This window comes from Dendrobates tinctorius, unplaced genomic scaffold, assembly GCF_039654945.1.
Source record: "Dendrobates tinctorius isolate UK_male_01 unplaced genomic scaffold, ASM3965494v1 ptg000116l, whole genome shotgun sequence".
Classification (NCBI taxonomy): Eukaryota; Metazoa; Chordata; class Amphibia; order Anura; family Dendrobatidae; genus Dendrobates; species Dendrobates tinctorius.
The window spans coordinates 25,917,215-25,941,844 of record NW_027361784.1 but is presented as its reverse complement, the minus strand read 5'-3'; the positions used below and the strand labels follow the sequence as shown (position 1 = coordinate 25,941,844).

General features: G+C 47.6%; 1 protein-coding gene across 2 annotated transcripts in view; it reads left to right on the top strand.

Annotated features, from left to right (window-relative positions):
- Positions 1–2,999: 2,999 nt before the first annotated feature.
- Positions 3,000–24,630, top strand: part of FAM91A1 (family with sequence similarity 91 member A1) — a 52,840-nt gene continuing 31,209 nt past the window's right edge. Inside the window, exons 1-12 of one of the 2 annotated variants that reach the window (XM_073590283.1) lie at positions 3,000–3,252; positions 4,889–4,973; positions 8,676–8,827; positions 9,364–9,421; positions 9,858–9,925; positions 10,182–10,295; positions 10,437–10,527; positions 10,780–10,842; positions 11,426–11,532; positions 13,794–13,832; positions 14,111–14,223; positions 14,810–14,928. In XM_073590283.1, the coding sequence (XP_073446384.1) occupies positions 3,181–3,252; positions 4,889–4,973; positions 8,676–8,827; positions 9,364–9,421; positions 9,858–9,925; positions 10,182–10,295; positions 10,437–10,527; positions 10,780–10,842; positions 11,426–11,532; positions 13,794–13,832; positions 14,111–14,223; positions 14,810–14,928 (1,081 nt within the window). In that variant the 5' untranslated portion in view covers positions 3,000–3,180. The remainder of the gene's footprint in view (positions 3,253–4,888; positions 4,974–8,675; positions 8,828–9,363; positions 9,422–9,857; positions 9,926–10,181; positions 10,296–10,436; positions 10,528–10,779; positions 10,843–11,425; positions 11,533–13,793; positions 13,833–14,110; positions 14,224–14,809; positions 14,929–24,630) is intronic. The other variant, XM_073590282.1, reaches the window with a different exon arrangement.

Here is a 24,630-nt window from a genome sequence, read left to right as displayed (position 1 = left end):
AAATCCAGTCAGAAACTCCCAATGTCCAATCGTCCTCCTCATTATCAGGTGGCAGGTCTCTGTTAATTAGATCAGCTCCATTACCTCCTGCAACCACCAGAGGGAGCACGGAAAGAGAACTCGCGACCCCTCCGTCAACACAACCATCTCCACCACCTTCACCAGCAACCAGAGGTAGGCCAGAAAGTGAATTCACAACAGGGAACATTATTACAGGAAGGAGCCAGGATGGGGGAGGGTGAACACGTATGTCTATATAGGATCACGAATGCTACTGTCACGACACAGCTGTCGGGTGACCCAGGGGCTCCTTCCCTGTACCTATCTTTTGGGGGCACCCTAGCTCGCCCTATTCCCCGGGATACTTCTGAAGGTGAAGATGCCGGGGCATCCACCATTGCCCTGTCTCCTGAGTTAGCCCTCTATCTGTTCTCTTCCCCCACCCAGGGAAGAGGGGGCGCTATTGTGCACCGTAGTACACCAACAAGACAAACAAGGCAACACAAACAAGGGTTAACAGAAAACTCCCGACATACAAAATATTCACTCAAATATAACAGAGGAATGCACCGGGGCGTGGAGGTAGTGGAAAAAGACAAAAATAGAGAAAGGAAGGGAATTACTGTTAGGGACGGCGGAACGCACTAAATATTAAATGACAGAAAGTGCGTTTGCTGCCCGGGGTCCACCGTGCAGAGGTGTTAAACTGCTGCTATATAATGGCAGATGCGCTATATGGCGTTATAGCACATGCGGGTTATACGTCACCCGATGTGCGCTGGCGAGCTCTGTTAATCTCACAGAGACGCCTAAGGTATAAACATAAATGCCGAGCCTGTTGACCTCACAGGTCTCAGCGGTGTGCACACATGGTATACGGTCACAGGACTAGGCCCAAGACTCAGGGTCAATGTCCGTCTAGACCTACCGTGCGTGCGGCGTCGCTACCGCGGACGCCAACAAGTGCTGCTGACTGCAGCGCGGCGACCGACCCAGCCGCCACACGACAATGCCCAAGAGGGGGCGCACTGTCGGACGCTAGTGCTGTAAGATGTGAACTGTGGCCAGTAGCGCGCCACTGACTGGCGCTGACTCTATGACTAAGTCCCTATCCACACACATAATATCAGAGGGAGGGGATCTTAATGAGTCATTCGCAGGCACATACATTCATCATCATTCACACAGACAGCAATTAGAGTCTATACTAGCGCATGGCCGAGTGGCGCTAGCCGTGTGCTTCCAGGACCTTCCCGATCTCTGAGATGGACCAATCAGATCCGGAGAAGGACCTGAGCACGTGACTCCCGATCTCCAATGAGGGATCGTCTCGTGAGCATGCCCAGAGGCGCAATGCGAGGACTTAGCCTCTGGAGTGGCTTGCTGCAGGACAGCCTGCGTTGCTATTGCTGACCCAGAGGTGGCAGCAACAACCAGTCCTACAGAGCTGGTCCGAGCAGAGCGTCTGGGGCGCCAAGATTGCTGTGCAGACTCCTGAGTGGTCGGTGGAGAATGGGAGACCGCTGGATGCAAGGCTTTGGATTCCCGCTGTGCAGCTGCAGGAATCTGTTGCTTAACAATTACTACCCATTCAAAGCAAGTAACAGTCACTACTAGCTCCTCCAACTCTCCTTCTCATATGAACACCTCTCCCTCCTGAAGCCATGCAGCAAATGCTAACTCTGACAAGGATTTGTAACAGAGCCCAGATTATAAAGGGGAACGGAGTGGCGGAGCTCAGCTGTGAGAAGGGGCTCTCTAACATGGCTGATTAACCCCTGTTATGCCAGAAGAAATAAACAATGTAAAATGAAGGAGAAGTGCTTCTCAGTGCCGGGGTGGGAGCAATCACATGCCACAATCCTCTAGCTCCTCTCTGTTACAGAAGCCCTGTGGCAGCTACTAGGGCCTACACATCTGACCAACATGCAAGTGGGAGCCTAGGTCCAGATTTTGCACCAGTGCCCATGTGACTCAAGGCGTATACATGAATATTCCAATAGGCCCCACTCACCGAACGGAGGCCAAAGAGCGTCATGTAACCCATCCCCAGAGCATGAGATGTAAATAATGAAATTATGAAAAAGCAAATATATGCGTATATATAAACATATTTCTTGTCCCTGCATCCAGAACAGTCTGATCCACCAAACTATTAAATTATTTAACCCTGTAAATGCTGCAAAGCCAAACAAAATAAGTCAAACTGCCAAAATTATCAGTTTTTTAGTAGCTGCTTCGGCCTGTTTCACACTTCCGTTTTTTCAAATCCGTCAAAATCCGTTGTTTTCCGTAAAAAAACGGATCCGCCATTTTTTGCAGGATCCGGTTTTTTGTCCCATAGACTTCCATTACGGTTACCGCGGATCCGTCAAAAAAACGGATCCGTTTTTAAAAAAACGGATCCGTTTGCATCAGTTTCCGTCAAAAAAACGGAAACGGATCCGTTTGGCGGACACAAAAACGGAAGTGTGAAACAGGCCTTCTACTGCCAAAAATACAATTAAAAGCAATCAAAACTGTGTGTGTAAGAAGAAAAAGTACCAAGAAAAGCTACACACCGCTGCACTGAGGTAAAAATACAGAAGTTACAGGTCTCAGATCACTTCTGCTAATGCTGTAAGAATAAATACAAAACGGTGACAGCTCTGGGAGCCTCCAGTCATTAGTGTATGGGAATGGAGCCATGCCAAAGGAGAAAAAGAAGAAAGAGTCGGAGGATTTGGTCTTCGGAATCATGGCCGCCTCCGCAATAGCGGACATAATAACACCAACTAGAGGGGAATGTCTTTCTGCTGAGGGACAGAAGACTAATAACCTCTACCCACATCTACAGGGACGCGACATTCATCTTGGTGAGAACAATTATGAGAGCAAACACAATGACTATAACAGCTACGGAAACATGGCGGCCCCCGCGGCTGCAGACACTGACACGGTGACTGCTTTACATCAACGGTAAAGAAATGTTCGTGACGTAAATGCTGGATGCACCGCCCCTACCGGAAGTGACGTCACGTTCGTCGGTTTGGCCGCTGTCCAATGAGGAAGTAACTTGCTACCGAGAAGTTCCAGGAGGCAGAGAGGAGCGGGACAGCGCTCAGTGCCGGCAGCCGGAGTGATGAGGCGGTGACGGGCGATGTGCGGGCTCCGCGCCGAGGGGCGGTCACAGCGGGCACCATGAATATTGACGTGGAGTTCCACATCCGACAGAACTACCCATGGGCCAAGCTGCCGGCCAACGTCAAGCAGGTAATGCCGGTCACCTGCTGCCGGAGTGTCACCTGATCCTGCTGTCACCTGTCCCCCTGCCCGTATCCCCCCAGGCAGCCTAGCCTCCTGCGCCGTGCCCTCCCGACGACGGCATTCCCCCAGTGCCGTGCCCTCTCTACGACGGCATTCCCCCAGTGCCGTGCCCTCTCTACGACGGCATTCCCCCGGTGCCGTGCCCTCTCTACGACGGCATTCCCCCGGCGCCGTGCCCTCTCTACGACGGCATTCCCCCAGCGCCGTGCCCTCTCTACGACGGCATTCCCCCGGTGCCGTGCCCTCTCTACGACGGCATTCCCCCGGTGCCGTGCCCTCCCAACGACGGCATTCCCCCGGCGCCGTGCCCTCCCTGCGACGGCATTCCCCCGGCGCCGTGCCCTCCCTGCGACGGCATTCCCCCGGCGCCGTGCCATCCCTGCGACGGCATTCCCCCGGCGCCGTGGCCTCCCTGCGACGGCATTCCCCCGGCGCCGTGGCCTCCCTGCGACGGCATTCCCCCGGCGCCGTGGCCTCCCTGCGACGGCATTCCCCCGGCGCCGTGGCCTCCCGGCGACGGCATTCCCCCGGCGCCGTGGCCTCCCGGCGACGGCATTCCCCCGGCGCCGTGCCCTCCCGGCGACGGCATTCCCCCCGGCGCCGTGGCCTCCCGGCGACGGCATTCCCCCCGGCGCCGTGGCCTCCCGGCGACGGCATTCCCCCCGGCGCCGTGCCCTCCCGGCGACGGCATTCCCCCCGGCGCCGTGCCCTCCCGGCGACGGCATTCCCCCCGGCGCCGTGCCCTCCCGGCGACGGCATTCCCCCCGGCGCCGTGCCCTCCCGGCGACGGCATTCCCCCCGGCGCCGTGCCCTCCCGGCGACGGCATTCCCCCCGGCGCCGTGCCCTCCCGGCGACGGCATTCCCCCCGGCGCCGTGCCCTCCCGGCGACGGCATTTCCCCCTGCGCCGTGCCCTCCTCCCTCCCTGACTTCCCCCTGCGCCGTGCCCTCCCCCCTCCCTGACTTCCCCCGGCGCCGTGCCCTCCCCGCGACGGCATTCCCCCGGCGCCGTGCCCTCCCTGCGACGGCATTCCCCCGGCGCCGTGCCCTCCCCGCGACGGCATTCCCCCGGCGCCGTGCCCTCCCCGCGACGGCATTCCCCCGGCGCCGTGCCCTCCCCGCGACGGCATTCCCCCGGCGCCGTGCCCTCCCCGCGACGGCATTCCCCCGGCGCCGTGCCCTCCCTGCGACGGCATTCCCCCGGCGCCGTGCCCTCCCTGCGACGGCATTCCCCCGGCGCCGTGCCCTCTCTACGACGGCATTCCCCCTGTGCCGTGCCCTCCTGCACTTTGCCCTTCTTCCTTCCTTTGTGGCTGCACAGGACTAGACTGGAGATGGCATGAGGTGGTAAATGGTGACAGACGCCCGCAGGCGATTAAGTGCACGCACAGATGTCCTCTTTGCAGGACACGCACTACATGTCCCATCATCTCTTGCAGCGCTCAGCCTTGGGGCTCCTGCAGACACCAGTTCTGTCCCCTCTGTGACCTGGATCTCACCTTCCAGCCGTTGTTTTATTCTTGATACATAAATCTCGTCCTGTGATCCGCCGCTGTAATTCCTGTAAATTTTCTTCTTTTTAGAGTCTGGGAAACTCCCAGAAGGAATATGAGAAGCAGGTCGTACTGTACAGCATCCGGAACCAGCTGAGATACCGCAACAACCTGGGTAAGGAGACGCACGTACCAAGGCAGTGTTTGCAACTTGTAGTTCTCCAGCTGTTACAGCTTGTGTGCAGTACCACATACAACCTGTAAGCAGATGTGGCGCTGCTGATGATTAGCAGCCATATGTCATCAAAATCATTTTTATTTTATTTTTGTTCATCAACAAATGTCAAGTATTAATGTTTTAAAGAAAAAATGTTATTGTAATAGTATAAAAGATGAAAAGTTCTTTACAAAAATCTGTAATTTGTGGCAAAAAAATGATTTATAGCCCCATTGTCTGAGACCCTTAAGATGATGTGTTAGGCTACTTTCACACTTGCGTTTTTTTGCGCTGCGCACCGTGCGCAAACGTAAATAAACGCATCATGCGTTTGTGTGCAGTTTTTGCGGTTTTGCGCATTTAAAAAAAAAACTATTCTATAATGACTATATGATTAGACTATAATGGGTGTTTGGGTGAATTTTGTGCACATTGCGTGCGCATGCGTTTTTTTGGACAAGTCGGTCGCGCAAAAAATGCAACGGGATGCATTTTGTGCACCCGAGCTCACACTGCAAAAAAAACGCGTACAAACGCATGTGTATGCGCACCCATGTAAAGTATAGGGAAAAAAACGCATGCTTTTTTGGCGCAAAAAAAACACAAGTCTGAAACCAGCCTTATGGCCAGGTTTTTGCCATTAACCCCTTCATGACAAAGCCCTTTTTCGTTTTTGCGTTTGTTTTTTTCCTCCCCTTCTTCCCAGAGCCATAAGTTTTTTATTTTTCCAGCAATATGGCCATGTGAGGGCTTGTTTTTTGCGGGACGAGTTGTACTTTTGAACGCCACTATTGCTTTTACCATGTTGTGTACTCAACAATGGGAAAAAAAATTCCAAGTGCGGTGAAATTTAAAAAAAAAAAAATCCCACAGTTGTGTTTTTTTTTTTTTTTTGTCTTTTTTTACTAGGTTCACTAAATGCTAACACTGACCTGTCATTATGATTCTCCAGGTCATTACGAGTTCAAAGACACCAAACATGTCTATGTTCTTTTTTATGTTAATGGTGAAAAAAAAATCCAAACTTTGTTAAAAAAAAGAAAATTGCGCCACTTTCCGAGACTCGTAGCATCACCATTTTTTGTGATCTGGGGTAGGGTGAGGGCTTATTTTTTGTGTGCCGAGCTGACGTTTCTAATGATACCATTTTGGTGCAGATACGATCTTTTGATTGCCCTTTATTGCATTTAAATGCAATATCACGGCAACCAAAAAAATGTAATTCTGGCGTTTTTATTTTTTTTTTATCGCTACGCTGTTCAGCGATCAGGTTAATCTTTTTTTTTTTTTAATGATCGGGCGACTCTGAATTTTTTTTTTTTATTGATCGGGCGACTCTGAATGCGGCAATACCAAATATGTGTATGTTTTTTTTTTTTTTTTTTTAATTGTTTTATTTTGAATGGGGCAAAAGGGGGGTGATTTAAACTTTTATATTTTTAAAAACATTTTTTTTTTAAATTTTACTCTTGGCATGTTTCAATAGTCTCCATGGGAGACTAGAAGCTGCCATAACCCAATCGGCCCTGCTACATACAGGCGATGATCAGATCACCTGTATGTAGCTGAATTACTCACTTGCTATGAGCGCCAACCACTGGCCGGTGCTCACAGCAAGTCGGCAGTGACAACCATAGAGGTCTCCAGGAGACCTCTGGTTGTCATGTCAACAAACCAGTGAGTCGCGATCATGTGACGGGAGTCACCGGTGGGTGGTTTTCCGGCCTAATGGCCGGAAATGCGCGTTGAATGCTGCTGTCAGAGAATTCGACAGCGGCATTTGACGGGTTAATATCCGCGGGTGGATCACGATTCCACCTGCGACTATTGCGGGCACATGTCAGTTATTCAAAACAGCTGACATGTCCCGGGAAATATGTGGGCTCACCGCCAGAGCCCACATCAAAGAGGGGGACACAACATGCTGAAAGGTGAAATTCTTCTTTACCTTTTTAGCAGCGGCCTATAGTTTTTGTTGCAAAATTGACTGAATGATATTTAGAATTGTTCATAATTTCCTCCACCTTAACTAAAGCACCAGTTCAAGCTGCCTGAAAAACGGCCCCAAAGCACAATACTGCCTCCACCATGCTTCACTGTGAGTATGGTGATTTTTTTTTTTTTTTTGTCATGTGCAGTGTTGACTTTGCTCTAAATATAACTTTTAGAATTCTGGCCAAAAAATGGCAACCTTGATCTCATAAAACCATAACACATTTTCCCAAATGATTTTGGCAGACGTGATGTAGGTTTTGGCAAAGCATAGCCAGGCTTGGTTGTTTTTCTTTGTAAGAAAAGGCTTCTGTTTTGACACTTTACTGCACAGGTCGGACATATGAAGAATACAGGAGATTGATGTCACATGAAGTGCACAACCAATACTTGCCAATAATTCCTGCAGTTCTTATTTTTTTTCTTGTCTTTTCATATATATTTAGATATGTTCAACTGCTACTACTTGTATCTGTTCCTAGGAAAGCTGGGTGGCTCCGGACCCAGGACTTGGGGCCTCTGCTCGCTCACCACTAATTACAGCAATCGCTGCTGCCGACAATGATATGGTTGCTCTGCTCTGATCACTGTATGTAATGGCGACAGAGGGAAATTGTAGCCCAGCGCATAGCACTGGGCTACATTAGAGTGGTGTCAGGCTCTGCTTTTGGCTGTGAACTAGAAAACCGAGGAGGCGGTCACACTATAGGAGATGGGGTCGGACTCTGACCGCAGTTTCCTGTGCCCTGGGGCCGTCGAATTTGTGATACTCTTGACACACCAGCAAATAAAAATGACAGCACGGGAAAAAAAGATAAAAAATAAAATATTAAAACTTTTATACTGGTAAAAATAAACATTTTTTTTTTTTACATAAATATAATTAAAAAAAAAGGATAAATTCCCTTTAATGGGTTACGTGTGATCCTTCGTTTGAGCATTGGGGGCTGACTTAGGGTCCGGTTTTGCTGTATGGAGAGGAATTGCCTACAGCGGCCATGACCTGGACGTTCACATGAAGGAGACGCAGCTCCGTAGTAATGGTAAGTTTACTCAAGACTGAATCAACATGTTCAAGGGCAAACACCGTGGGCGTGCTGCACTCTGGACACCTCTCTAAATTCCTGCAGCTCTGTCCCTGTTTTAATACTAGTAACTGATGCCCACCCAAGAAGTGACACTGCTCTCCTAGAACTAGCAGCGGCATCTCCCCTTTTGCCCATCAGCGCCAGCGTTCCTGCCCCAGTGACTTGCGGGTATTACCAGGTCTCGATACTTAGGCTCCCAAGCTGTCTAGGACGTGTGCCCTGTGAGCTTCATGTAATGTGCCACCTGCCGGCGGATCAGGCTCTCCATCTGCCACCGCCCTCATGCACTGGGTAGGCAGCAAAAACGAAGGGAGTATGACAGCAGATTCAGATTACACAGGTCAGATCGATCCGCACTGGTGCTGCAGACACAAAACGGTAGGAGATGGTCATTAAAGGAGATGTCAAATCTAGTACACTGATTACCTAGCCTTCTGATAAGTGGGGGTCCGACACCCGGAATTGCTGTGTAACAACCTTTTTATAATCTCTCACCGATGCTGTGCTATCAGTGTCAGACTTGTAGGTCACCCCCTTGTATAGCTATCCTATAACTAAAGAATATATATTTTCTATGCAGTAAAGCACGTTAAAAAAGATGAGCGGAGATATTATGAGGACCTCCTGAAATACAGCCGGGACCATCTGATGCTGTACCCCTTCCACCTGTCCGACATCATGGTGAAAGGACTCCGGATAACCCCCTTTTCCTACTATGTCGGAATAATGGAGGTAAGAGGTATATAGCAGGGGGTTTATATACCGCAGGAGCTTTTTACAGATAGCGCCCCCTTTCCGGACCAGATTTCCTGCGATACACATCACTGCCTGGATACGTGCGTTGGGAACTTTGCCGATTCTGGGCTTTTACTGACACTATGCATTGTGCATACTGTGCAATCAGATGCATGCCCCCATAATGATGCCCGCCTCGCTGCCCTGCCCGTATGATCATGCCCGACTCACCTCACTGCCCCCATATTCGTGTCCGCCTCACTGCCCTGCCTGTATCCAGTTGACGGACAGGAGAGTGGAGACATTCATTATTGTTATCTGCCATAGTTTTGTGATGGACACATTGCTTGTTACAGTACAGTTATCAGTGCTGGGTGTTGTAGTTCACCTTCGTCTCCTCACGTGCGGGCCAAGACAGGTTTTATTATTTGAGGGTTCCTGTTTTCATGAAGCAGAGATCTAACAATTGATGTAGCCGGAATATTCAGCATGGTGTATTATTGCAATCGTTTTTTTTCTTCTTCTTCCAAAAGGACATAATGAATAGTGAAAAAAGCTACGACTCCCTGCCGAACTTCACCGCCGCAGACTGTGAGTATGGGAACTATTCAGCGGGGTGGTACCAGTGTGCACAATTACAGATGTTACCTTTCTCTCCCTCCCCCCAAAAAATGCAAAGCGGGGGCTGTAAAAGAATTCTGGCACGTCCCGGTCACATGGTGCGAGTCCACGTGTCTGAACATTCCGTGACTCCTTAGTTCGGGGAGTTCCGGAGAGGTCACATGATGCTTTTCTGAGCTGCTGACTGGCCCTAGAAAGTGACATGTGATGCACCATTAGGACAGATGAATAGTGTCTGATCGCTGAGACCCCACTGATCATTAGAATAGGGGTTTTAACCCCGTTATATCTCTTGCATTAAGATTTGAATAGAGTGTCATGGTCACATGTGAGCACTGATGTTATTCATTGGGAACCCCCTTTAACTATACAGATATTCAGTGTTCTACGATTTGCTCTTTTGAAGGCCTAAGACTCCTCGGTATCGGAAGGAACCAGTACATTGATCTGATGAACCAGTGTAGATCATCTAAGGTAAGGAGGAGGATGCTCAGGGGAATTTTACTGGTGCCATCCTCTTGTAGTGACTGTGCGAGATATCATCCTCCTTTGTATGGGTTGGAATAAAAAAAAATATATATTTCTTAAAGAGGTTGTTCTTAAATACACAATGTTTGTGATCTGTTTCTGAAACCTATAAAGGCGGTTAAACGTGTGCTGCTCACTCCATCCACGTGAGTGTGCAGCTGTCAGTAAGATTTTGTTTCCCCGCTTATTTCCCCTCCTATAGAAATTTTTCAGAAGGAAAACTGCGCGCGACTTACTGCCCGTGAAGCCGGTGGATATCACCATAGAGGCCTGGTGGGTGGTGCAGGCCGGGTACATCACTGAAGATGACATCAAGGTATCCATCCCAGCCCGGGACTGAAGACGGCCAACCTCTTCTAGTTCCTTCCCCCTTCCTTTCATCAAGAATTGTCAGGGAATAGAAATATTCGTTTGTTTATAGCTGAAGGATTTTCCTTTTCTTCCTTCTTTTTTTTAGATTTGCAGCAATGCCGAGAAAAGAACAATTGACAAAATCATTGATTCTGGTCCTCAGCTGGCGGGTTCTCTGGAGCGCAACGTCATCCATAGTAAGTAACGGTGCGTTAGGAGCGGGGTGTGACGTTGTCTTGTGCAGCGCTCGTTCGCACAGAGCAGATTTGCTGCAGGTTTTACAGTAGCGGCAAAGAAATCTGCAATGTAAATGTGGTGTCTTAACGTGAAGGCTTGTGCTATATTGTTTTTTACTTTTTGTTATTTTGAGAAACTTTGATTCCTCCTTTCTTTTTTTTAGATTGTGACACAACTTCAGTCTTTTTTTTTTTTTTTTTCTTCTTCTTTAGGCCTTTATAATAAAGGGTTTATATATCTGGACGTACCGATCTCCGATGACAGCTGCATATCGGGTATGTGAATATTTCTAGCAAAGAGCAAACAGCTGAACGGCATACTAGGGCACACAAATCACCACATTACCAGACGGAGCTATTTATCTGAAGTATTGCGGCATATAATTCAGTCAAAAAATGGAGGTGCTTGCATGAAAAAACATGAATAATTCAATGTGAAGCAAGGAAAGAAGAAATATGCAGCACTCACCGATGTAGCTGAAAAACTGTGAGTCTTTATTTCACATAATTTCCATCAAATGTGTGGACATGCAGGACGTAGATGGAAAATTATGATGGAAATTATGTGAAATAAAGACTCAGTTTTTCAGCTACATCGGTGAGTGCTGCATATTTCTTCTTTCCTTGCTTCACATTGAAATATGTGAATATTTCCACCATTTTCAGGTCAGGCAGAAAGCTAAGGGACAACCCTGAATAAAGACAGGATGCCATCAGGATTTCTTCCTTCCTTGATCATTTTTGGCATATTTGAGTTTAGCCTTCTCGAGTGATGAGACTTTTATATTGTGTGGATCGGATTTTATAGTAACTTTATCAGTTTCTAGCAGAAGATAATCCATTTTGCTTCTGTTCTCAGTGCCTCCCCTGGAAGGTTTCGTGATGAATCGGCTACAGGGAGATTATTTTGAAACGCTGCTGTACAAGATCTTTGTTTCTATAGATGAACACACCAATGTTGCAGAGGTAAATTGGGAAATTATCCAGGGTGATAGAACCTTCTGGATAATCCCTATTGGGTAGGGAAGAGCGAATCGATTCATATGCAGACACGATGGATATCTGCTTGTTATGAGTCACGTTTTGTGACAGTGTCGTTTCGGCTCCTCCAGTTCACAATAGGTGATGTCACAGCTCACCTCCTCCTCCTGTACAATGACTGATAACACCTCTATATGCAGTAGCTAACACAGGATCCACCAATCACAATAGGTGATGTCACTGCTCACCTCCCCCCCCCTCCTGTGTAATGTCTGATAACACCTCTACAGTGCCTACAAGTAGTATTCAACCCCCTGCAGATTTAGCAGGTTTGATAAGATGCAAATAAGTTAGAGCCTTCAAACTTCACACAAGAGCAGGATTTATTAACAGATGCATAAATCTTACAAACCAAAAAGTTATGTTGCTCAGTTAAATTTTAATCAATTTTAAACATAAAAGTGTGGGTCAATTATTATTCAACCCCTAGGTTTAATATTTTGTGGAATAACCCTTGTTTACAATTACAGCTAATAATCGTCTTTTATAAGACCTGATCAGGCCGGCACAGGTCTCTGGAGTTATCTTGGCCCACTCCTCCATGCAGATCTTCTCCAAGTTATCTAGGTTCTTTGGGTGTCTCATGTGGACTTTAATCTTGAGCTCCTTCCACAAGTTTTCAATTGGGTTAAGGTCAGGAGACTGACTAGGCCACTCCAACACCTTGATTTTTTCCCTCTTGAACCAGGCCTTGGTTTTCTTGGCTGTGTGCTTTGGGTCGTTGTCTTGTTGGAAGATGAAATGACGACCCATCTTAAGATCCTTGATGGAGGAGCGGAGGTTCTTGGCCAAAATCTCCAGGTAGGCCGTGCTATCCATCTTCCCATGGATGTGGACCAGATGGCCAGGCCCCTTGGCTGAGAAACAGCCCCACAGCATGATGCTGCCACCACCATGCTTGACTGTAGGGATGGTATTCTTGGGGTCGTATGCAGTGCCATCCAGTCTTCAAACGTCACGTGTGTGGTTGGCATCAAAGATCTCGATCTTGGCCTCATCAGACCAGAGAACCTTGAACCAGTCTGTCTCAGAGTCTTCCAAGTGATCATGAGCAAACTGTAGGCGAGCCTTGACATGACGCTTTGAAAGTAAAGGTACCTTACGGGCTCGTCTGGAACGGAGACCATTGCGGTGGAGTACGTTACTTATGGTATTGACTGAAACCAATGTCCCCACTGCCATGAGATCTTCCCGGAGCTCCTTCCTTGTTGTCCTTGGGTTAGCCTTGACTCTTCGGACAAGCCTGGCCTCGGCACGGGAGGAAACTTTCAAAGGCTGTCCAGGCCGTGGAAGGCTAACAGTAGTTCCATAAGCCTTCCACTTCCGGATGATGCTCCCAACAGTGGAGACAGGTAGGCCCAACTCCTTGGAAAGGGTTTTGTACCCTTTGCCAGCCTTGTGACCCTCCACGATCTTGTCTCTGATGGCCTTGGAATGCTCCTTTGTCTTTCCCATGTTGACCATGTATGAGTGCTGTTCACAAGTTTGGGGAAGGTCTTAAATAGTCAGAAAAGGCTGGAAAAAGAGATAATTAATCCAAACATGTGAAGCTCATTGTTCTTTGTGCCTGAAATACTTCTTAATACTTTAGGGGAACCAAACAGAATTCTGGTGGTTTGAGGGGTTGAATAATAAATGACCCTCTGAATAAACTTTTCACAATTTAAAAAAAAATTAAACAAAGAAATAACATTCTTTTTTGCTGCAGTGCATTTCACACTTCCAGGCTGATCTACAGTCCAAATGTCACAATGCCAAGTTAATTCCGAATGTGTAAACCTGCTAAATCTGCAGGGGGTTGAATACTACTTGTAGGCACTGCACTGTATATACAGTAGATAATACAGGATCCACCTATTCACAGTAGGTGAAAATTACAACAAATCACAAAAATGGAAAATTCTGGGAACAATCCTATAATAATGAAGAAAAAAAACAAACCTGGACTGATAAGAAAAGAAAAGTTATTTCGTGAAAATAATTTGTGCATGAAATGCCTCCTGGGTCCTGAACTGGTCTAATATTGTTTCTGATTTAGCCCATGATCCTGCCCGGTGGTCCACAGCCGCACTGATGACCCTATATCATGTCCATTATATGGCAGCCGGACCTGTCGCTACTATCCTACATCCCATAGATGCCTGATCTCTGCTGCACCCATCTTACCCTTTACTTTTCTTTTTCAGCTTGCCAGTGTCTTGGAGATCGACTTGTGTTTAGTAAAGGTAATTATAATATCAGCTCAGCGGGGGTCCGACTCTTTTAGTGCCTGGTTTTATAGCTCTTGTGAATGGAAGTGAACTGTAACACATCCGCAGCCAAGGGTACAGGAGACGCAGAGCTGTTACAGCTGCAGGTTGTGCTCCAGAGCTGCTCTTCCTGTTCTAACTTATGGAAAAGTGGTTTCAATCAGTGTCGTTGTTGGTGTGCACGGCCCTCAAGATCGGCTATCAGATGGATTCAACAGATGTGACATGTCCTTTTTTTTTCTTTTCATCTCCAGAACGCGGTGTCCATGTATTGCCGTCTGGGATTTGCCATTAAAAAGGGACAAGCGATGAATCCCGATCAGCTGCACCCATCGTGGAGGAACGTGCCATCTGTGAACCGACTGAAGTAATTCTTCTCAGACTTTTTATTTAAAGGGTCAACTTTTGCAGTACTTCTAAATATTGTGTCGGGTCTTTCATTCTGTGCTTGAAATTAAATGGTAAAATCCTGGCTTCCTGCAAGCTCCACTAGGTCAAACATTTATTATTTAACTAGGCGCTATATGACTCAATAGGTTTTGAGCTCACTCTAGTGGTGACTGCGGGAAGAAAAAGTTATATCATTTTAAAGGGGTTGTCCTGTGAAAACAATGTTATTACCCAGGTTGATAACTTAGTTTCGTGGAACAATCCCTTTTTTAACCATTTAAGGACATTTTTTTTTTTTTTTTCTTTTTCATTTCTTCCTCCATTTCTTTCAAAAGCCGTAACGCTCTTTTTTCCTGTCTCATATACGTTTCCTTGTTTTTTGTGGGCCGAGTTGTACTTTAGTATGGTGCCATTGATTTTACCATATAATGTATTGAAACGCGGAACAAAGACTCCAATTGTGGTGACATGGTGGAAAAAAATAAATCCAATTCCGCCATTTTTTTTTTTTTTTTTTTAACGGTGTAAAACTGGTACTAATATGTGCACTTTCTGACGTGAAGGAGTACATTGGATCCACAGAAAATGCTTCTTTCCTGGGAGAGCACAGAAAGAAAAAGCCCCGTACAAGATCTGGCGTCTTCAGCTACTGACACTGACACCAACAGCCAGGACGACGCAGGTAAGATGTCGCCTATATGGAAGGACGAAGTCTGTTATTATGTTACCTCTTAACACGTGTCACAACATATTGGTGGACCCCAATGGCTGGGTCCCCCCCGCTTCTAGACTCAAGGACCACATACTACCAGGGTCCTTCAAATGGGCTTTACTGGTCTCCTTTTCAATGGGGTGAGTCTTGAATAGATGGGGACACCCCAAAATAGTAACACCCGGTTGTCTTCCACTTAAAATTTCAGAGGAATGACACAATGCAGAATTTTAAGAAAGTTTTGAATTAAAAATGTGTGAAAAGTTGTGCAACTTCCTAGATCTTTTTTTTTTTTTTTTATTCTTAAATCTCTGCTATGTATCTGTGATTTGAAACATTCATCTTCACGTACAGAAGCTAAAAAAAAACCCCATATGACCAGGAAAACCAAGCAAGATATAGTTAATGATATGCCTTTATTGATCAGGTGGGAAAATGTATATAGCCAAGATAAAAACAATGTGCACGTAAGGGGACAACTTACATATATCCTAATAACTCCAGGGAGACAAGAAAAATATATCCTGGCAGCACAGCTTGAAACCAATTCGGCCGCATAGAATAAATAGACAATATGACCTAAAAAGGGGTTAAAAAATATTAAAAGAAATTAAAACCCAATAAAATTACAGTAGCTAAAAGATATTAAAAAATATTAAATACTTTAGACGTTTCTCTAAGCTACTGTAATTTTATTGGTTTTTATTGGTGCTGCCAGGATATATTTTTCTTACATTCTGTGACAGCTGCTAAATAATTAGCTTAACTTCAGTTGAATCTGGTTGGTTCTTGCACAGTTTAAATGCCTTATGAGTGTGAGAAGGTGCAGAGCCTTGAAAAAGATCTGTATAAGATCGAAACGCGTCGCTTGTACCATTGCATGCACGCTTCTATTGGAGTTTTTACCACACTGAAATATTTTTTGAAAAGCACCAATAAAATTTCTAGATTTTTAACCCCTTAATGTCCAATGACGGACAGAGTCCGTCATTGGACTTCTCCCCTGCTTTGATGAGGGCTCCGGCGCTGAGCCCGTATGAAAGTCGGGACATATCAGCTGTTTTGAACAGCTGACATGTGCCCGTAATAGGCGCAGGTGGAATCGCGATCCACCTGCACCTATTAACCCGTTAAACGCCGCTGTCAAACACTGACAACGGCGTTTAACAGGCGCTTCTGGCTGCCGGGCCGGAAATGAGGTCATCGCTGACCCCCGTCACGTGATCGGGGGTCAGTGATGCGTTGGCATAACAAACAGGTCTCTTGGAGACCTCTATGATTGTTGATGCCGCTTTGCTATGAGTGCCACCCAGTGGTCGGCGCTCATAGCAATGCAGTAATTCTGCTACATGTAGGCGATCAAAACCCCAGAATTACGTTTTTTTGATCTCTGTGACAATGCATTAAAATGCAATACCGGGCGATCAAAAGAACATGTCTGCATAAAAGTGGTATCATTAAAAATGTCAGCTCGGCACTCAAAAAATAAGCCCTCATCCAACTCCAGATCATGAAAAATGGAGAAGCAACGGGTCTCGGAAAATGATTTTTTTTTTTTTTTTTTTAGCAAACTTCGGAATTTTTTTTCACCACTTAGATAAAAAAAGAACCTAGACATGTTTGGTGTCTATGAACTCGTTATGACCTGGAGAATCATAATGGTGGGTCAGTTTTAGCATTTAATGAACCTAGCAAAAAAGCCAAGGAAAAAACAAGTGTGGGATTGCACTTTTCTTTATCGCCTTATTGGGGGACACAGATGACCATGGGTGTATGCTGCTGCTAGGAGGCTGACACTATGCAAAACAAGAAACTTAGCTCCTCCCCGGCAGTATACACCCACCGACAGGCACCAAGCACCTCAGTTTGTGCTTAGTGTCTGTAGGAGGCGGACCGGGATCTCCCCAGATCCGCATTTAATCATTTTCTTTTCATGTTTTTGTTGTGTTTTTTTAATGTTTTCCCCTTTATTTTCCAGATACAGCATCAGGAAACGGGATGTGAGTTCATCCTGCTTTTCCTTTTAATGCGGCTGAGCGAGCAATGTGGTAATGCGCACATCGCAACTCTCAGGCCCGCAGGCAGGACGCCATGGATGGACGGTCCTAGCCGATTCCCCTCCTCATCCCTCTCCTAGGACAGGGCTGAGAGGAAGACTGCGGTCGCCAGCGGTGACGTTTCCCCTGACACTGGGGTTGGAGCCGTCTTCTGCACCACACGGATGGTGCGGGTACTGAGGATCGCCTCTCCCAGCGGCCTGCGCTCTATCGTGGGCCCCTGCGGTCAGCCTCGTCAGGGACATCAGGTAAGCTTCTGAATGTTCCCTTCAGCTCTGCTCTCATAGACCTATCAAGGACTTCTGCAATCAAGTACAGCGAGTACCTCACGGGGGGCTCCTCCTTTGACACGGCGCTCTGACGCGCGGCCCTCCTGTCGCGGGGGGGGTTCGGCCGGGGGGGGGGCGCTGCCTCGGTCTGCGTCCCCTGTCCTCAGTATTCAGCCCAGAGGGAGTTCTCCTTTAACTGCGGTAGTAGGCATCCCGGGCGCGCCGTCGCTAGTGAAAGCAGAGGGAGCGCTTTCACTTTCATTTTCAAAGCGGTCCTCCCTCTCCCTGTGCGCGCGCTTTCTTCGCGCGCTTCTACAGCCTATCTCAGGGCTCCTTTCTCTTTAGCCCTGTCAGCCTTTCATTAACCACGCCCCCTCCCCGGGTCAAAGCCAATCGCGCAGTGCGGTGGCTAAGCTCCGCCCTCCGCCAGCGTTCTCTTCCTGGATTTCCGGAGCTTCTTCCTCCTTCTCTCTGGATTTTTGCCTGGGGGCCACAACGCTAGTGTGTCTGCTTCTAAACCTCGGTAGGCTCGACTCTGACTCTCCCTGACGCTTAACTTAGCTCCCCCCCCCGCAGTTTCTTTCAGGTAGTGTTTCTACCACTGAGACTTATGCCCAACCCGGCAAGGGCCTTCTGCTCCAGACCCACCGCTACTCACTACGCCTGCACGCGCTGTAAAAAGAAGTGGGCTTCGGGTCAGTCGTCTCCCCTCTGCCCGTCTTGCAGCCCTTCTGCCATGTCTGCCCCTCAGGAGCACTCCGAACCCCGGGTGGAGACCACCCCCACCCCCTGAATGGGCCGTGGCGATGTCTCAGTCAGTTTCTGATCTGACAAAAGTGTCTCAATCGCTGGTCCAGGTCTTAGAGCGGTTACCTCAGTTATCCGCAGTCACCTGTGCACCGACCGCCTCTCATAGTGAGTCGACAGCACCGGACCGTGGCCCTCAGACGGACAGACCAGGTAGGGGCTCTAGGAAGCGGGTCCTGTCTGGCTCTTCTTCCGGTTCGCAGGGTCCCTCCGCTTCTCTCAGGCTACGCTCCTCGTCTCCCTCATTGGCAGACGATCCTGGGTCAGACGAGGATTCACAATCTGGATCAGACTCAGAGGCGGGCGACATAGCTAGAACTCGGGAGATGGTAGATAGTCTCATATCGGCTATATACCAAACACACAAGATAAAGGAGGATAAGGCCCCCCCTCAGGAATGCTCTGTTTCCCTTAAGAAGGTGAGGCCTCCATCTCGAACCTTTCCTGATAAGGATTTCGACACTTCCTTAGCCAATCACTGGCAACATCCTGAGAAACGTTTCTCAGGCCGCAAGTACTTAGATGTACTTTATCCCTTCGATGCGGATCTAGTCGCGAAATGGACCAAAGCTCCCGAGGTAGATCCTCCAGTTTCTCGTATTTCCTCTAAGACGGTTCTTTCCTTTCCGGACGGAGCTTCTCTTAAGGACCCATCAGAAAGGCAAATAGAGTCGTTGGCTAAGTCTATCTTTGAGGCATCAGGGCAAAGGGATGCACCGATCTTCGCATCCGCTTGGGTGGCGAAAGCCATTTCGGCTTGGGCGAAAATTCTGCGCAGGGGCATTTCAGCGGCAGCTCCTCAGGATGAGCTGGCAGATTTAGCAGACCAAATTAATCACGCAGGCAAGTACCTTCTGGCCGCCGCCTTGGACGCGGCAGGGTGCGTAGCTAGAGCTAACAGCAACATTGTAGCCGTACGCCGCATTCTTTGGTTGAAGGCTTGGAATGCGGATACCACCTCAAAGAAGTCGCTCACCAACCTGGCATTTCACGGCACTAGGCTCTCTGGCGCCAAGCTGGATCAGATTATCTCGGATGCCACTGGTGGAAAGAGCACTTCCCTTCCCCAGTCCCGCCCTAAGAGGTTCTTTAACAAGAAGGTTTCTCGGCCTTTTAGGTCCTTTCGCCCCTTCTCCCCCACACACGGTTTATCCCAGCAGGACCGGAACACTGCTTCCAATGACCGGAGAAAGCCATCGTATAAGCCGGCCCCTCGCTGGAGATCCAGGGGTCAGCCTTCCAGGTCCTCAGGCTCTCGATCCGGAAGGTTTTCATCTAAGTGACGGGTCACCCCCACCTGGAAAGTTTTCCAGGGTGGGAGGCAGACTTTCCTTTTTCAAGGACGCGTGGCTATCCGTTGTCGACGACGCTTGGGTCAGGGAAATCATCACATCCGGATACAAAATCGAGTTTTCTTCCCTCCCAAACAGACGTTTCTGTCTGTCTCGAACCCCAAAACAGAAATCACAGGTTCCAGGGCTCCTTCAGGCTGTCTCCTCTCTCCTTTCCGCCGGGGTCATCGTTCCCGTTCCTACAAACGAGCGGTTTTTAGGGTTCTACTTGAATCTCTTTGTAGTCCCGAAAAAGGACGGCTCCCTTCGCCCAATTTTGGACCTCAAGCTGCTCAATCGCCACGTGAAGATCCGCCACTTCAAGATGGAGTCTCTGCGTTCGGTAATAGCCTCGATGGAGCCCGGAGAGTTTCTCTGCTCGGTGGACATACAGGATGCCTACCTCCACATCCCCATTTCTCGGCGGCATCAGAGATACCTCCGCTTTGCGATTCAGAACAATCATTATCAGTTTGCGGCCCTTCCCTTCGGCCTAGCCTCCGCCCCTCGTGTCTTCGCGAAGGTGATGGCAACAGTCATGGCCATCCTTCGATCCAGAGGGATTCTTATCATCCCTTACCTGGACGATCTCCTGATCAAGGGCTCGTCCCGCCAAGACTGTCTTCACAGTCTTCTCATAACCTTGGATGCCCTCAGACGCCTGGGATGGATAGTCAACAATGACAAGTCCACTCTGTGCCCTACCCAGCGTCTGACCTTTTTGGGCATGGAGTTCGATACGAATCTAGCCCGAGTGTTCCTACCGAGGGACAAGTTTTCAACCCTTCGCAAGGGGATCCAGTCCCTTCGGCGCTCGAGGATCATGTTCATTCGGTCGTGCATGAGAGTCCTGGGGAAGATGATAGCCTCTATGGAAGCAGTGCCATTTGCACAATTCCACTCTCGCCCTCTCCAACTGTTTCTCCTGTCAGTCTGGGACAAGACCTCGTTTTCTCTGGATCGCCCCATTCTTCTTCCGCTCAGAGTCAAACAATCGCTGACTTGGTGGACGTTGTCGGCGTCTCTTCTCCGCGGAAGATCCTTTCTCCCGCCTCGGTGGCAGGTCATCACCACCGATGCCAGTCTCCTAGGATGGGGGGCGGTCTACTATTAGAGAAGGGCCCAAGGGCGTTGGAGCCCCCAGGAGACTCTTCTGCCCATCAACCTTCTGGAGATCAGGGCAATCTTCCTCGCTCTCCTTCGTTGGCAGCATCTTCTCGTAGGCAAACCGGTCCGCATTCAGTCGGACAACGCCACGGCCGTGGCATACATAAACCACCAGGGTGGTACTCGCAGCAGGCAGGTGATGTCAGAAGTGGCAAGGATTCTCCGCTGGGCAGAGCGTCATGTGCCGGCAATTTCCGCCGTTCACATTCCAGGGGTGGAAAACTGGGCAGCCGACTTCTTGAGTCGCCAAGGTCTAGCGACAGGCGAATGGTCCCTTCATCCCACAGTCTTCAGTCAGATATGCCAGCGCTCGGGCACCCCGGACGTCGATCTCATGGCCTCTCGGATGAACAACAAGGTTCCTCACTTTGTAGCCAGGTCCAGGGATCCATTAGCCGTCGGTTACGACGCCCTAGTAATTCCGTAGTCCCAGTTCCACCTACCTTACCTGTTTCCTCCACTTGCCCTGATCCCAAGAGTGGTCAAAAAGATAAAGTCAGAGGGCATCCCGGTCATCTTAGTGGCTCCAGACTGGCCGAGACGCCCTTGGTATGCGGAGCTGGTGAACATGCTCACGGACGTCCCCTGGAGGCTTCCAGACCGTCCAGATCTTCTCTCGCAAGGCCCCCTTTACCACCAGAGTTCTCAGTCTCTGAGTTTAACGGCATGGCCGTTGAGGCCGCGATTCTGAAGGAATCAGGGTTTTCCAACCGGGTCATTCAGACCTTGATTAAGGCTTGGAAGCCGGCTTCCTCCCGCATTTACCATAGGTACTGGAAGGCCTTTTTTCTTGGTGTGACGAAAACGATGTTTTTCCACTATCATTCTCAATTCCTCCCATTCTTGGTTTCCTCCAATCCGGCTTGGATGCGGGCCTATCCCTCAATACTCTCAAAGGCCAGGTATCTGCCCTAGCAATCCTCTTCCAGAAGGATCTAGCTTCCTTACCGCAAGTGAAGACTTTTCTCCAAGGAGTCACCCATGTGGCTCCTCCTCATCGTTCTCCGATAGATCCATGGGATCTCAATCTTGTTCTTGGCGCTCTCCAGAAGGCGCCGTTCGAGCCGATTCAGGATATCCCTCTGTCTTTTCTTTCATGGAAGGTGGCTTTTCTAATCGCCATTACATCCATCAGGAGAGTTTCTGAGCTGGCGGCCTTATCCTGTCGTTCTCCTTACCTTATCCTCCACCAAGATAAGGTTGTTCTCAGGCCAGTTCCTTCTTTCCTTCCGAAAGTGGTATCCCCCTTTCACATTAACGAAGATATCGTCCTTCCATCGTTTTGTCCTGCGTCTGCTCATCCTCTGGAAAAGTCGCTCCACAACCTGGATGTAGTGAGAGCCTTGCGTGTTTACCTTGCCAGGACCGCTTCCTTTCGCCAATCTGATTCCTTGCTGGTCATTTCTGAGGGTCGCCGGAAAGGTCTTCCGGCTTCTAAATCCACAATTGCTTGTTGGATCTGGTCTACCATCCTGGAGGCCTACCGTCTTCAGGAGAAACGGCCCCCTCCGGGGGTGAAAGCCCACTCCACCCGGGCTGTAGGGGCTTCTTGGGCCGTGCGGCACCAGGCTTCGGCCTTACAACTTTGCAGGGCTGCGACCTGGTCGTCTTTGCACACTTTTGCGAGGTTCTACAGGGTTCATACCCAGGCCTGCTCTGATGCAGCTCTTGGTAGGAAGGTTCTGCAGGCGGCGGTGGCGCATCGGCCGACCTAAGCCCTTCCTTATTTCTTTCCTTTATTGCTGTTCCCACCCTCGGGACTGCTTTGGAACGTCCCATGGTCATCTGTGTCCCCCAATAAGGCGATAAAGAAAGAGGGATTTTGGGTTCTTACCGTAAAATCTCTTTCTTGGAGCCTTCATTGGGGGACACAGCACCCTCCCTGTTTAAGTAGTACCGTGTTGGGTCTGAGAGTCCCTTGTTGAGCTGGTACATATGTTATGGTTTTGGTTGCTTCTCCTACTGCTTTTTTCACCAACTGAGGTGCTTGGTGCCTGTCGGTGGGTGTATACTGCCGGGGAGGAGCTATGTTTCTTGTTTTGCATAGTGTCAGCCTCTTAGCAGCAGCAGCATACACCCATGGTCATCTGTGTCCCCCAATGAAAGCTCCAAGAAAGAGATTTTACGGTAAGAACCCAAAATCCCTCTTTTTTGCCATTTCACCGCACTTTGAATTTTTTTCCCGTTTTGTGGTACACAACATGATAAAATCAATGGTGTTGTTTAAAAGTACAACTCGTCCCGCAAAAAATAAGCCCTCACATGGCCATATTGACAGAAAAATAAAAGTTATGGCTCTGGGAAGAAAGGGAGCGAAAAACGAAAATAACCCCGGTCCTTAAGGAGTTAAGGAGCTGGAACTTTTTTTTTTTTCTTCACTATTGACAACTTACATAATTGTAAGAAGATATATAAAAGTAGACCCAATTATATACAATTTTTCCACATATTGCTCAAATGAATAGTAAAAAGCATAAAAATGTGTATATATAATATAGAAATAATCAGTGCAAAAAAGACATAATAATTAGTGTCCAATAAAGTGAGCATGTTGTTCTATCAATGGAGTCCTAATTTGACGGACCTTTGAACACTCTTAGGAAGTATGTGTTTGGAATTATTAGCCATAATTTTTTTTATATTTAAATACTTGTTTTATTTGGTTTGTTTATTTTCAGTTACTGTATATTGAGTTATGATAAATACAATTCTTGTCTGATATATATCATTTTGATGTACCGTATATATTTTTGTGCAATTTTTTTCATCAATTTTTTACTTATTTTGTACACATTAATTTATATAGTATGTTATATTATATATTTGTTACGTAATATTGTGTACAAAAAATAAATATTTGTCTATATTCACATTTCAAATTATATTTATCATTTATTCTATTTCTACTCGTTTTTCTATTTTATTTTTTATTCGTTAATTATTTATCTTATTTCATTATTTATTATTCATGATCCATTGCTTATATATTTTATCTTTTTCTTTGTATTTTTTATTTTTCTTTCATCATTTAATCCTTTTTTATTTTTTCTTATTTCCCTCTCCCATATTTTATTTATTACTAATTTTCCCCTATATGTTTCATCCCTCCATTGACCCTCTTAATTCATGAATTATAATCCACTCTGTCTATATGCAGACACTTTTTTTTAATCCTCGCCGCTCTGTCTCCTCTGAATACTGTGCCCCTGGTGGTGCGCATGCGCGCTCTGTGTCCCGACATCTTGGCTAGCTGCGTCCTCGTGTCCTTGGTAACGTCGGGCTTACATCCCGTGCGTTTCGGTCACATGGTCCGGCACTTGGACTTCCGGGTCCTCCTGACCGCGCACGCGCCGCTCCACAGATATCAGCGCCATTACTCTTATGATGTAAACCCCCCCGGATCTTACTGTAGCCATCCCTTGACGAAGGAAGTGCTCTGAAACGTGCGTCGGGGTGCGCGTTAAAGGGACATGGTGACCCTTAAAGGTATATCACCCATTTAACAATATTCCTCCCCTATTGCTCTAACCTTTATATTTTGGAATCGCAATATTTGCAAGTTTAATGTTCACTTGTTTTTCATTGCTCAAGGCATCATTTGAGATATTTCCTTGCTGGTTTTGCACATGTACACTTTATTGGACAATAACTGTCTTTTTTGCACTGATTATTTCTATATTATATATACATTTTTATGCTTTTTACTATTCATTTGAGGAATATGTGGAAAAATTGTATATAATAAGGTCTACTTTTATATACAGTCTCTTCTTACAATCATGTAAGTTCCCTTACGTGCACATTGTTTTTATCTTGGCTATATACATTTTGCCACCTGATCAATAAAGGCGTATCATTAACTATATCTTGCTTGGCTTTCCTGGTCATTTGGGTCTTTCAGTTGTTTTAGCAATTTTAGTGGTTCCACTGCTTTCACAGAACACTGGTGGTAGTATATAATTTTTATGGTCATTGAGACATAATTTTATTGATGCTTATAAAAACTTTTATAAAATATTATATATATTTTTTTTTATACAT